Source organism: Heptranchias perlo, chromosome 17 (genome assembly GCF_035084215.1).
Source record: "Heptranchias perlo isolate sHepPer1 chromosome 17, sHepPer1.hap1, whole genome shotgun sequence".
Classification (NCBI taxonomy): domain Eukaryota; kingdom Metazoa; phylum Chordata; class Chondrichthyes; order Hexanchiformes; family Hexanchidae; genus Heptranchias; species Heptranchias perlo.
Genome location: NC_090341.1, coordinates 30,292,731 through 30,306,680, shown reverse-complemented (window position 1 = coordinate 30,306,680; position 13,950 = coordinate 30,292,731). Strand labels below are relative to the sequence as shown.

Sequence of the window (13,950 nt, the reverse complement as noted above, 5' to 3'; positions counted from 1 at the left end):
AATACCACTGTAAGACAATTCCAAATCTGTATAAAAAGTATTTCCCCCTTCTTTTATATGAATAAATATTGACAGTAGCTCTAATAGTGTATAGTCTTTTGTTTTGCTATTGTGCTAATTTAGTTTTTAAAATTCAATTTTAATTCTTATTACTAAACCAGATTTTTATATAACGAAACCAGATGCAACTCTGCACGCTCAAACATGTTAAAAATTCTCTTTCTCATTTTCCCATCATTTTGTAGGAAAGATCCACTAAGCCACGAAAGCTATAAAAAGTAGTATAGCGGGGGCTCGATTATTTGTAAATTTTGACAAAAAGCATTGGAAATTTTATTATTTGTGACATGGCCCGAGATAGGAGACTGTGAGGAGAGTGAAGCTGACAGAACTGGTGCTAACCACTGTGACAAAGACTTGAAAAGCAACCAACATGACATCTTTCCTATCACGCTGCCGAAAATGTCATCTTTGTGAACGACAGTGAGAAAATGGTTTGCCGAAGTTTTGAAAGGTAGAGTCGAAAGACGCTCATCATGTCAGATGTAATATAGTCCGCAGCTGTTTGAGAAAGGAAATCCTAGTGGCCATGACGGGTTTCAGTTGGCAGGCCCTCCGAGACATCAAAACCACTCCAAAAATGGTTACAATTGACCTGTGGATTGTACTACTCTTGTGGTCAAATGCTCGGCACCCATCACTAGTCCTGCCACATAATAGCTAGCTGTTAGCATCTGCTTTGAAAAAAATCTTGGATTTCTGCAATTATTATAAACAATTGGATTTTAAAAACGGACTCTAGTTTAATTTTTTGATGTGTTTTTGTTTTACTTTTGTTATTAACACACACAGTCCCTATTAAGTGTACTGTGTAGCTTAAATGTTTTAAAAAACAAAATGCAGTCCAGTCATTCCATTATCTGAACAATACTATAGATGTCATATTGTGTTACATATTCATCACAGATTTTATCTCAGGTACCCAAATGTTCTGTAACTGAATGTGCTGCGAGGGGTTTCCATTCCACTGCAAGATTAAACCAAAATGTACATTATGTACAGTTTATATTTCCAGTATGCAAATATTGATATTTTTTGTAGGTGATAGCCCATTTTCATTTATATCTTAGAAATGCTTTAATGATTAGCACTTTATTAGCAGGTGAGAATTCTAAATCTCAAATCAAAGGTTTAGTTTAATGATTTAAAGACCTCATCCTTTTCTATTTGAATAAAAAAGAAATGCATCACATGGTACTTTTAACAGTAGAAGGGACGAGTATTCAGAGTTGTAAAGCCTTTAATCCAACGTGTATTTTTTTTGGTTTAGACAAATAAATCTGTACATTATTCAAAGGCCTTGAAAGTATAAGACATATTTATAACGTTATATTCGCACTGACATTTTTACTGTTTTAAACGGAAGATGTAGCTCAATAAGCTTCACTAAAATAAGCGTAAAAAGAATTTGCTTCCCTAGCTCTAGAGTAGGATTTCATGTGGGATGATTTGCCGTATTAACAGCTTTCTATCTTATTGGTCACTGCAGCACTGCAGTATAGATTGTAATTTCTGAGCCTAAGGTCACAATTGATGCTTGCAAATAAAGAGAAATAAAGCTGACCAATTAACCCCTGACAGGAGGTTTATTAGAGGTTCTGTAATCCCTTATCATGCTTTTGTGTTGCCAAACAGGCTGGTGCTGGGGATTTGCACAGCTTAAAGTGTACACTGAAGGAGGCCTATGGAAAAGGACTGTTTATTCTATTCACAGTCTACTCACACTACAGAAAGGGAGACTGAGCTAGTGTAGACTGGATAGTAAAATACAAATCCCTCTACTTTGCTTTTGACTGAAGAACCTGGTAATGTTGTTTGTCTGGGCTGTTGCTTCCTTTCGTGAAAGGATTAGGTCGGCCTCTTTCCCTCTTATTATGGATTATTGGCTGGTGTAAATATTCAGGAACTATCCATATTGTTTAGCCTGAAGTTGTGAAATAATAAGGAAATGCTTATTTGTGCAGGACTGAATTTGTTCTCTTTTATAAAACACACTTCATCCAAAACCTAAGCCATATGGGAAATAGCCTGGGAAAAGCAACCTTCTCGTAGTTTTAATGATATGTTCCCTGCTTACTAAGTAGAAGAGGTCAAAAAGTGGCACTGAGTGTTTAACACAAAGATCTTTGAATTGTGCAGTGAAGACATTTTTTTAAAACTGCAGTTTGTCATCTTTAAAATCCATGAAAGGCGAAAAAAAGATTTTTTTTAATTTTAAGCTCTTTTTAATTGAATGAAAATGAAATATACCCTTTGATTGGACAGTTTAAATGCTTAATTTTATAGTCACAATTTACAGCAGCACAAAGTATGCTTAAAGCATTTGTATTAGTACTATCATATTACTGTGAAAGTGTTCCAGTGATGTGGCTACAGGTTAGCGTCAGTAGCAAAGATGTTATTTTAAGGTTTAAAACTTTGAAGGAAAGGCACCGTCAGTTTAAAAAAAATGGCAATGTAATGTCAGCACGCTTTGCTCATCAGTAAATGGGTTGAACCTACAGGCCTCCCGCCCAGTGGAAACAAGATGGTAGGGACCTGAAAATGGAGCGTATTAGCTTACCGGCTTGTTGCTGCCGCACGCGGTGGCCATTGACATTTTGCTGGGGTCCTGTGAGTAAGTAGCGCGAACAACCGCTTAAAGAGGGCGCCCAGCTGATTGAAGTATTTAAATCGGGGTCTTATGATGTCAATAGGATTCCAATGCCATTTTTGGACTGAACTGGACAGAGCGTGCGTCTTGCAGCTCCGGCCAGTATCAGCTGGAGGCTGGGCCTAAGAGGAGCCGAAAGGTAATTTAAACAATATTTTTGTGGGGCAGGAGCAGAAGAGCTTCTCCAGGCTCCACAAAACCAGGCTGGGCCGCTGCTGCGCTAGCTCGCCCTCCCCTCCCCGTTCCCGCCCCAGATATCAGGCCCTCCCTTCCTACTTACCATCCTGCAGCCAGGATATTGCAGCGGCCTGGAGCCGGCGGGCTGCCCCGGAGCCCTCGATTATCCGTCTGCAGCCCACCCGCCCAATGCTAATGAGGCCCGGCCTGGCCCGGCCCTCAAAATGGACCAGGCCTCATGTCGGGACCACCGATAGTGGCCAGCAGGTACTTTCTGCCTGCTAGTCGCCCAAAGTCCACTCGGAGGGAAGATCCACCCCAATGTCTCTTTAATAGCCAGAACAACATTAAATAAATTTATAGCCCCAAACTGGGGCATTGTTTCCACAAGGCAACATCCCCCAAAGGGCTTACGCACCAAAACTTAGTACAACCATAACAAAATATAAAATGGTTGTCTTTTTTTGTCTTTTAATCAGTAAGGTGTTGAACAGTATTTCTGCCTCATAACATGAACACTATTTAGCACCTTCACAAAAACATATTTAATGGCAAAAATAAGACTGAATATTATTTAATTATAATTTGCTAATCTATTCCCAAATAAATCAGTAACTGATTAAAAGCAGATCTTCCCAATGAAATTCATCTTTCCTGCATTCCTGGAGAACTTCCATATAAACGCATAAAAATGTATAGAAGTTATACCACAGCCCTAAAAAGTGGGTATACTATTAAATACTGAACTGAATGCTGCAAAGATAGAAGTGAGTGAATGTTACTTCACAAGTTTTTGGTTGTGCATAGAATTATGATACACACTGGTCTGGCTTGCTCTGAATACTGCTAACTGTCATTTTTTTGTTTCCAGGCCCGATGGAATAGGAACTGTAACAGTGGAAGAAAAAGAACGTTTCGAGGAGATCAAGGAGAGACTGCTTTTACTGCTTGAGAATCAGATTACTCACTTTAGGTGAGCACAAGCAGATATAATGTCAAGCTAGTTGATACACTTTCTAATTATTGCAAGTAGTAGAAGGCTGTTTGATTTTATGGATGAGTACAGGAACAGACAACTTAATATCTCTCAGGACACGCTATTCTGATAAGAATTAAATGTTACCGTAAAATCTTATGCCAGCTCTGTATAACTTAATAAAGAACCAGAAAAAATGTTTGTAGCATCATCTGCAGAAATGAGTTAATGACATAAAAACAAAAAATGCTGGAAACACTCAACGGGTCAGGCAGCATCTGTGGAGAAATCAGACAAGATGTTTTACGTTTTGGAACCTTCCTCAGAACTCAGTTAATGATATACTGTACTGCCCAACAAAACATTAGTTGGACTAGTTTTAACTCCTTCCAGTCAATAAGATTTAATATCACTGTAAAATCTGGAAGTGATTACAAAGCAGCATTCTCATTTGTGAGGTTCAGATGAAGACATAAACCATGAAATGGAAGTTCAAGTTCTTTATTGTGGTTATCTAATATCTCAAATTAGATTGCTACCTTGAAATTAGTCCCATGGATCTGCTATTTTTTTAAACTACGTACTGTGGAAGTTACGCCCAACGGCTTGTGCACTGTCTTGGATGGAGCCGTACAGACCAGGAAAGTCCCAGATTTGATTCCCAGTCTGTGTTGAGTTAGATAATTTCAGGAGGGACAGCCTTAGAGCTCCTGGACAAGGAAGGTAAGAAAATAGCTCGGATTCGTACTCCTGATCATTAGCCATTGACCTCTGCTGGAAATACATGTGTGAACATCGTGTGAGGACAGGGTCCTCCTCCGCCATTATCAAATAGCCTGTCAAAATTCACTGCCTAGGCTAACATATTGGATGAGTTACTGACGGATGACCAGTGCCAAAGACCAGTTGCTTTACCGGTCAGAACAGACTGTGATATCTTCTTGCACATTACTCCTTTTGACCATTGGCTGTGCTTTCTCCCCCTAATTGACAGCTATAAGCCTCTGGGAGCCACCCTTTCATTATCCAGCCACCTGACTGCGTAGCCCTTATCTACAACCAGTGATTTATAGTATATGGAATAGCTGACAGTTCTTAAGACATAGTGGCCTAGAAATGTGTTCCTGCAAACTGGGTGCAAGGAATAATCCCTGCGCCTGAGTGGGTATACCCGAGGCGCACCCGATATTGGGCCTCATTTAAATGACATCGGTGAACTGCGGACACCTTCTGGGCATTCCAGGCAGCTCGCTGACGAAGAGGTTTTGTATTTCGGGCTGCTGTGTTGGTGACAACAGCCCTCAGGTAAGTGCTTAAAGGGGGCCGATCAGAAGGGGGGCGACTGGGAGAGAAGGGTCAATTGTGAGGAGGGTGACCGTGAAAGGGAGGACGTACGGGACAACGGAACGGTGGGTGGGGGAGGGGGGCTGGGGGTCGAGGCGGCAATCGGAAGTGGGTCGAGACGTGATCGCGAGGGGGTGAGAGCGGTGGCCAGCAGCCGCCCACAGTTTTAATTTGCGGTCGGGAGGAGCACTCCTGCCCCTCCCGGCTTCACATTCAGGTTTGTATTCTTTACAAACTTACCATTTCGGTGACTGCCTGCAGCGGTGACTTTAAGGACCACCGGTTGGACCACATGTAAACCTGGTTTTCCTGAATGCAGCCGGTCCAGTGCCAGTTGTATTCGGGCAACCCAATTTTGGACAGGGGCCTCAAATAGGCGTCAAGCTCCTTATTTGCATGTGGAAAGGGCTGAACGCCTGTTTCAAGCGTGGCCCTAGACGCATTTAGTGCCCAAGAAACAACACTCCCCATCGAATTCCTAGGCCAGTGAACATACGTAATATTGTTATACAGCCCAGAATACCCTGTATAGCATAGTACTAAACTGTTCCAAGACAATTCAGCTATCTAGCTTCTTTAGTTCACCTTATTTACATAAGCACTACATGAATGTGCAAGTATTGGAAGATATTGTAATGCTTAATAAGTTACCATTGTGTTAATCTAAACTAATAAGAAGGATGAGGTTATCCTGTGAATTGTGCTTTTTGTGGTCCAGGAAATTAACTAGGATACATACTGAACATTTTAAAAACATTTTGTTGAAAAGTAATTGATAAAATCTGTCTTGCCGACAGGTACTGCTTTCCTTTTGGACGACCTGAGGGTGCACTAAAGGCTACCTTGTCTCTCCTGGAGAGGGTGAGTAGTTAATATTTTACTGTCTGAAGTTTACATATCAGGAGTAATTTATTGTTAATGTGCCAGGCATGTTTAAAGTATAATTATCCATACATCTAAAAATTCCTCCTAAATACCCCAGTTAGAAATTGCCTGGCCCTAATCTAAATTGCTGTCCAGTCCAACTTTTTCTGGTGTCAGGAAAAGTCCCATAGGACAAGTCATAAAGAGTATGGGGTAACCATTATTTCCATTTCCCTAACTCAGGACATATATATAATGCACTACCATTTCTGTAATTGCAAAGGTGCTGATGAAAGATATAGTAACTCCTGTTCCTCAAGAAGAAGTTAAAGTTGTCATTCGGAAATGTCTGGAGAAAGCAGCCCTAGTGAACTATACACGACTTTCTGAATATGCCAAAATCGAAGGTAAGTAACAGAAAGGCTTCTTATGAATGCGCTTCAATAGGTGAAACACTTGGAGACAGATTATTAAGAAAAATTCATATGTAAATGAGTGTTGATTCAGAAATTTTGTATTTTTTAAGAATATATAGTCCTAAAAATAAAATGTTTCTATTTTATAAGCAAATTAAAAACTTCTTAATGATGTACAGTTACTAAATATTGTTAAACTATTTAGTTAGAATCGTTTGCTTATTTTCAAAACAAGCTTCAGGCTATTTGTATGGTTGGCTTGGTTTAGTTTAGTGATAAGTTAGCAAATATACATTAGCACTAAATGATTTATGGGCTGTGCATTGCAGATCTGACAGGTGAAGCAATGTCAATATTATTGTTAATAGTGTCAGGTAATCATAGTAACCTATATCTGAAACAGGTTTTTAAAAAAAATTTGGGAATTGATGACAAATTTTAGAGCACAGTGTTTCAACACACAATATACACAAACTCGAATCACAATAGCTGTAGAATTATAAATTACCGCCAGTAACGTGATTTATCACAATCCAGTAGTTTAGATTTGGAAATATGTATAGAAAGTGACCCTCACTACCAGAAACACTATGCAACAAAAACAGAAATCTTGAGTACGTTATTTAACAGTTTAAACAACATTTTACTATCGTCTGCAGTTATGAAAAGAAGGTAAGCTTTTTCTGTATCATCACTGGAATTTGAAAGGTTTCCAAAGGGCTATAAATTATATTGTGTTGCAAAGTGAGATAAAACAGAATGGTAACATTGGATCTATTGTTATTTATATTCATGACCAAGAAGGTCAGAAATATGTAATGGTCAGAAATATCATGTAATGGTGCTGCACCATATTGGAGCATTAATGCACAGTGTCACAGAATGAAGGGACACGCGTTTCATTTCCCACACTTGCTAAGTTCCTGATTTCAGCCATGTTGCTGTCTGATGGCACTGAGAAGAGACAGGCACCTCCTCACAAAGGGATTGAAAATAGACAGGGAGGCATCCACAGGCCACACCATGTTAGAAGCCACATCAGAGAAGCATTGATGACAACCTGGGACAGGATCACCCACTCACCCATCCAGGGTTGGTGCAGGGCTTGGATAGAACAAAAGAAATGGGAAGGGAAGAAAAGTAAATACAAAGCCAACAAAATTTTGCAAGGGTTCTTCCGCTTGTCCGCCATATTTTAGTACAAGAGCTCCAGAAACCTCAGAAAAACACCATTTACACCATTTTCTCAGGATTTCCGCAGCTCTTCCACTGAAGTTACGTCAGACGAGCAGGAGAACTTTGTGGAAATTCACCCCCAAACATTCAAAATAGAAAGTCACCCTCAAAAGACATAAGATACCTAAAAGAAAGAATCATCTAAAAAATGGAAGGATTGTTTCATGCTTTCTAATTCAAATCTGTTTAAAATGAATATCCATATGATGATAGTTTTAGCAGAGTGTCTGTTGAAGTCAAATTCGTATTTGATTTGTTTATATTTGTTGTATTCACAGATTTTTAGCCTTCTATTCAGCAGGATTTTGTGAATTCTTATACTGTTGATGTGAAGATGGGGAGAGTGTAATTTTTTTACTTTCAAAGCAAGATATGAAAGTGGCACCTGATCTTGCTGACTATGGTCCTTATATACCAATGTATTTTCATTTTGATTTACAAATGTTTTTAATGATTGACATGCTTCAAATTGCTTTTAAAAGTTGACTAGTCTGTCGTCACTCCCTTGCTTACACCATTACAGGTTTACAATTTGTACGGGTGAATCACTAGTTTCTTGTGTCCTGATATGAGTAAGACATTGCTGTTAGTTGAACAGACCTGACACGTAGATAAGAATATAAACTATGGCATCTCTTAGTGTTAAGACTTTTAGAATGATTCAGCAAATGACAACCAACCACAATTGTATCTTAATGGAAATTTCTAGTTTTTGAAGAGTAAAAGTCTGCTAACAGTTGCTTAAAGTACAGTGCTTATATTTTGTAAGGTAACAGCATCCTTTATTTTATCTGGTTATTGTCACAATGTTAACTGTGTACTAAAGGTACAAGTTTCATTTAGTGAGAGTAGTTAGACAACAAATAGAGCAAATGTTTGAGTTAAGAATTGGGCACTAAAGGCATTTTGCAGCAATAGTTTAAGTTTAATTTATTTTGATATTACATTGAGGTTTAAAATTATATTTCTTATAGTTTTGTCAGTAACATAAAGTTGTGGAATGATGTAAATAAACTAACATCTTTTTATTGTTTGAAAATGTTAGATTCTTACTTAGCTGGTGAGATCTGCAGTTGACTGCAAGTTTAGACAGAGCTGAGTGCATTTCTAATAAGCTTGAGCACATGATGGGTATGTGTAAGTAAAAATGCATTCAATTCCAGTGTAGATCCCATAGTGTTTGATTATTTCCCTTTTGTGCCTCAATTCTTTCTGGTTCCGTTAATGTACCCTCTTTTGCACTGTGACTTTTAGGTCTGGGAATACTATGAAGCAACCAAACTCTTTTTTTCCAGCTCTTTGTTCAGAGAAGTAATTCATTCCGCACTACCTGTTCTTTTCTGCTTCTCTCCTTTCTTGTTTTATATTGACGTAGTCACTTTTTTATATTTCTAAAAAAGTGGCTGTAGAAACACCTAGTGGCCAGCATGCAGGGATTGTGGTCTCAGCAACCCAGCATTCACCAACTGCATGTATCAGGCTTCCTTACATGGGCATAGTCCATTCTGTGCTTTATTGAAAATAGCTCAAATACACAGCCTGAAATTTTAAAATAGACCAGTATGTTCCCTTCCCAGTTATTTCATTATTGATATGCAAGGATTTTATTCAAAGCTGAATTGGCTATAGTTGATATCTTTTTGCAAATATGGTTTACCATGCAGTCAATCAAAATCAAAAAGCAGCTTATTAATACAGTGGTTGTGAGCTAACTGTGGAAATATCAATCGGTTGGGAAAGTGCTTAAGACTATGCCTATGAAGAAATACCTGAGAGTGGTGTAGATACTAAAAGCATCTGCATTTAGTATCTTGGAGCCTAAATCAACAAAATTCTGTTTTCCTTTATTCATTATGTTTTATCATTAACAGATTATAAAATCTGAAGAGATTTGTCAGAATCATGGTCACAGCTTCTTTTGTGACTCATGAGCATGCTGAATGGTTAAACCTGAATTACCTACAAATTCAGATATCTTTTTCTGCTGTCCTATGAATATCCCAAACAACACCAAAGCTTTTTTTCTTTCTGACCTAATATAATTTTCCTCTGACCTATGATCTCTTTACTTCTGACCTAAGCTTCTTGCATGCCCAAATCCTCTTTTATAGGGAAAAAGAGAGAAATGTATGAGCATCCTGTCTTCTGCTTGGCCTCTCAAGTGATGGATTTAACCATTCGTGAGTACTTACCACATCCTTTCCACACTGTCTCTCGCTCTTTCTGTTGACATGATTTTAAAGCCAGTCAAAGCCAGCCCCTGACCAATCCCACTCTTGCACATTTCGTCCCTCAGCCCCCTTGTCTGTGCTTCTGTTTGTGATCTCGAATGTTTGAGTTCCCGCCAGTTGTTTTTGACCTAAGCCAGGTTTTTACACATGGCCCATTGTTTGTGATGAACTCAAAATATCTGTAAATTTTTAAGTTACTGTTATTGTCTGTGACTTGAATGCATTTTTACTTTGCTTCTGTGTATTCCTGAGTTGTAAGCACTTGTCACTGGTACACTATACAAAGCCAGGACTCGCATACGTAGCCAGTGTCATGCAACTGGCCGTGAGAAATGGGCTGTTTATTCACTGTAGATAAAGGCATTCTGTTAGATCTGTGTGGATATTTTAACCTTAGTCTGTCTTGTCTGTGACTAATTAAACAAATGTAATCATATACATACATGTTCTTTTTACATACCCTAACCTTTTCTCAATTTCAAGCTGCTGATGGATCATCTGATTTTTAACATTTTAGGATTCAGTGACTCGCTTCTATCTTGAGCCCATTGCTTGCCTTCATCTCAGAATGTTAATTGCTGACTGTCCATCTGTGTGGTGCACCACTGTTGCCCTTTGCGCGGAAGGCTTTTATAGTAACATCCATTCTTGTTGAGGGTAGTCGGAGGCATCGGGCAATCTCTTTGCAAGTCATTGGTGCCACACATCTCGGGTGTAGCTTTTGGTTCACTTGCTCATTAATCCTGCATATTTGTCTTGTTTTTCTCTCTTTCTCTCCTTGTTGCTCTCTCTTTCATATAGAGAATCAAAAGGATCCAGGTGAACTATTGTATTCTACATCTTAATGTAGTAGGACAATATCATTAGATTATTTCTTTCATTTGAAAGTTATTTTGAGCAGCCTAGCTCCTTCTGAGGTGCTCTTCAGCAGGCTCAATTAATATTTAATGAGTCTCTGGGGTAGAAACACTTAAGGAGTTAATTTGTGCTGTCTATAGATAGTATGGAGTAGTATTAGCAGACAACTACTTTATAGCTTTAGAAATAAACATTCAGGAATTTCAATTAGTTTGCAAGTTACATCATCTTCAGAGTTTTCTTATGCAGGGAAAAATTAATGTATGCACATCAAATTATGTTTCAACAATCAAAATAGCTGTGGCAACTATAGCTATCTTTAATGTAGTATGTGACATTTTACTAATATAATCATTCAGTAATTTTTGCTCCTAAATATTCCAATGGCCACATGTTAAAACAAGCAATGTTATTACTGAGAGCAGATCAAATATAAATTGTGTAAACAATTATATTTAACACACACAAATAATGAATATGATATTTGTTAGAATGAAGAGTACAACGCCTTTGCTGTTTACTTGTTAATCACTTTAACTATCTTTAGTTGAATGATCACCGTGAACTAACTTATACACTGAAACTTAGCTCTGGAGAGAGTGCAACTTGCAGTTTTATTTTTAATATAGTTCACCACATAATGCATTTATGTGCACAAATTGCAGCATAGTTTTCTGTACAATGTAATATTTGACCTGTACAAGAAGAGCAGTTATAATAAAGTTTTGTTTCAGTTGTGTTTTATTTTACTGATATTAGTTTTTAAGGATCTTTGCCTCTTCTCTGAATCATGGTACAGTGTGTATGTATCATCTGAGCCAAGGAAATCTTTCTTCCTATTGTGGATACGGTAGATTAAAATGTCAAATGTACCTTTTAAACCAAAACAATCTGTACAGAGCCTACATTAGTGCATTACAGATTCATAGTAGAACCATTCTGCAGTAGTTGTACCTAATAGTTAGACAAGAAAATTCTGGTATTATTAGGTCTCACTTTAGGACAGGAATTAAGAAATTCCGTACATGAGTGTGTTAAATGTAATTCAGTCCAAAACATTTCAAATACATTGCAATATTAAGGCTACAATGAGTAAGTAATTATAAAGCACTATGCTTGCCTTTTCTTCTGGGGTTAATACAGATTCTATCATTTGTGGGCATTAATCAAACCAGTCATCACTCGGTGTACTTGTGGAATTTCAGTTGTAAATCTCTGATGCTGTTTGACCTACTCTTGAGACATGGGCCCCTAAACTCCACAGGCCCAGCGACACATTCTCGGCATAAGTCAGCCAGAAGTGCAGTGGAGGGGTGGAAAATCAGTCAGGACTCAGATATTCTGAGTCCTAGTCCACACTGCTAGTTTTCACTGGGGCCTGTTTGATGCAGACCCTCAGACTTGGAACCAGTACATAGGTCGGCTTAGTGGCGTAAGTAGGGCTCATTTGGGGGTCCAGGCCTGGTTCCCAGCAGCAGTAATCTTTTCAGCCCCCTTCGAAAAAGGACTAATCAGGGCAGTCAAATGGCCAGTGACATTGGCAGGCAAAAGAGCAGGTGGCTAGCGCCACTTTTCCCATTCCCCACACCTCCTTTGGCAGGTGTTCAAGATGTGTCCATATTAATGGGGGCAAAGTGAAGTGACTTCTCCCTGACCCTAGGTACTTCAGTGGGGTCAGGAGTGGAGGTCACCAGCCCCTGCTTTGACACACTTATGCCGGCAGACCAGGTCTGTGTATTTTTCGAGGCCATTATGTCAGAAACAGCACAAACGTGGCTGAGATCACACAATGTAAAAACTGAAAAATGGAAAGTGATAGAGGAAACAGAAAATGAAGATTCCTTTGACTTAAAATTCCTTTAAAATATTTATGATTATGCTAACTTGGCATCACTATACCACGGTGATAAACATATCATTTTGGTTACGATGGTAAAAGATATAAGCAGAACTCTGCCAGGTCCAAGGAGGAAAAGCCCCAGCTGTTGTTATAAACCGATAAACTCCTCTGTAGAGATCAGAAATCAACAAGGTATCCTGGAACATTGATACCTAGATGCATTAACAGTTCAAATCACTTCATGTTTGCAAAACTGTAGCCAAAATACTTTTGTGCTCGTGTCGAAAATCCAATAACTACCTCCATTCCGGTAGTTGGAGTAACCCATTGTAATTATATTTCATAGTATAAATACCCACGTTATATTGCGTTGAGAATGGTTAACATATGGGTTTTCAATTAAATCAACCTAGTGACAGTGCCTTAAAGTAAGAATGATTCTCTGATCTGGTACTTCTATAGTGTACACATAGGCAGTGGTATTTTTTTTAGATTTTTAATGTTAAATGACATGCCCTTTCATTTGCAATCTCAATGGAGCTATAGTTAGTTCTTAACTTACCTACCCCAAACTTTGATACAGATCAGTAGAAACAAGATGGATATGTACTTTGAGGTTTTGGAAATGCAGTCCCTATTATAAGAAACCATTTGTAAACATTATTGGTATTCTCCTGTTTCCTCAGAGGCTCAGATGTTATGTTACAATGATAGAGAATAAGGCGAGGGCTTTAACCTTGGTCTTATTTCACAGTGCATGTGAACTATTGGGTTTATCTCTAAAATATGTTAAATCAGGTATTTTGAATATATACTATAAAACATTGAAGTAATTGTACAGGACACTTTATAAGCAGCTTTTGTACTGAGATTATTTTACTTGTTATAGTTACTTTCATTGCTGCAAGGTTGTTTAATTGTAAAAATTGTTCACTAGATAACTGGAGAAGCAATCTTGTCTCTTGGAGAAAACTCCGAATGTTTAGAATCTCAACACTAAAAATAATAAGAAAATACAGTGTTGTGTAATTTTATGGAGAGTGTTTATATATCTTGGTATCTCAGATACAGACCCCCACTACTTAAATCGTCCACGCTTATCACGGGCATTGGCAGCCGTGCCTTCAGCTGTCTAGGCCTTAAGCTCTGGAATTGCCTTCCTTAACCTCTGTTTCTCCACCTCTCCTCCTTTAAGGCAGTCCTTAAAACCTATCTCTTTGACCAAGCTTTGGGTCACCTAATGTTTCCTTCTTTGGCTCGATGTTAATTTTTTTATAATACGAGGGAGATGGTGC

General features: G+C 38.4%; 1 protein-coding gene across 4 annotated transcripts in view; it reads left to right on the top strand.

Annotated features, from left to right (window-relative positions):
- Positions 1-13,950, top strand: part of cadpsa (Ca2+-dependent activator protein for secretion a) — a 416,704-nt gene that overhangs the window by 310,852 nt on the left and 91,902 nt on the right. For all 4 annotated transcript variants that reach the window (XM_067998838.1, XM_067998836.1, XM_067998835.1 and 1 more), the window contains 3 exons: positions 3,762-3,863; positions 6,008-6,071; positions 6,358-6,481. In XM_067998838.1, coding sequence (XP_067854939.1) covers positions 3,762-3,863; positions 6,008-6,071; positions 6,358-6,481 — 290 coding nt within the window. The remainder of the gene's footprint in view (positions 1-3,761; positions 3,864-6,007; positions 6,072-6,357; positions 6,482-13,950) is intronic.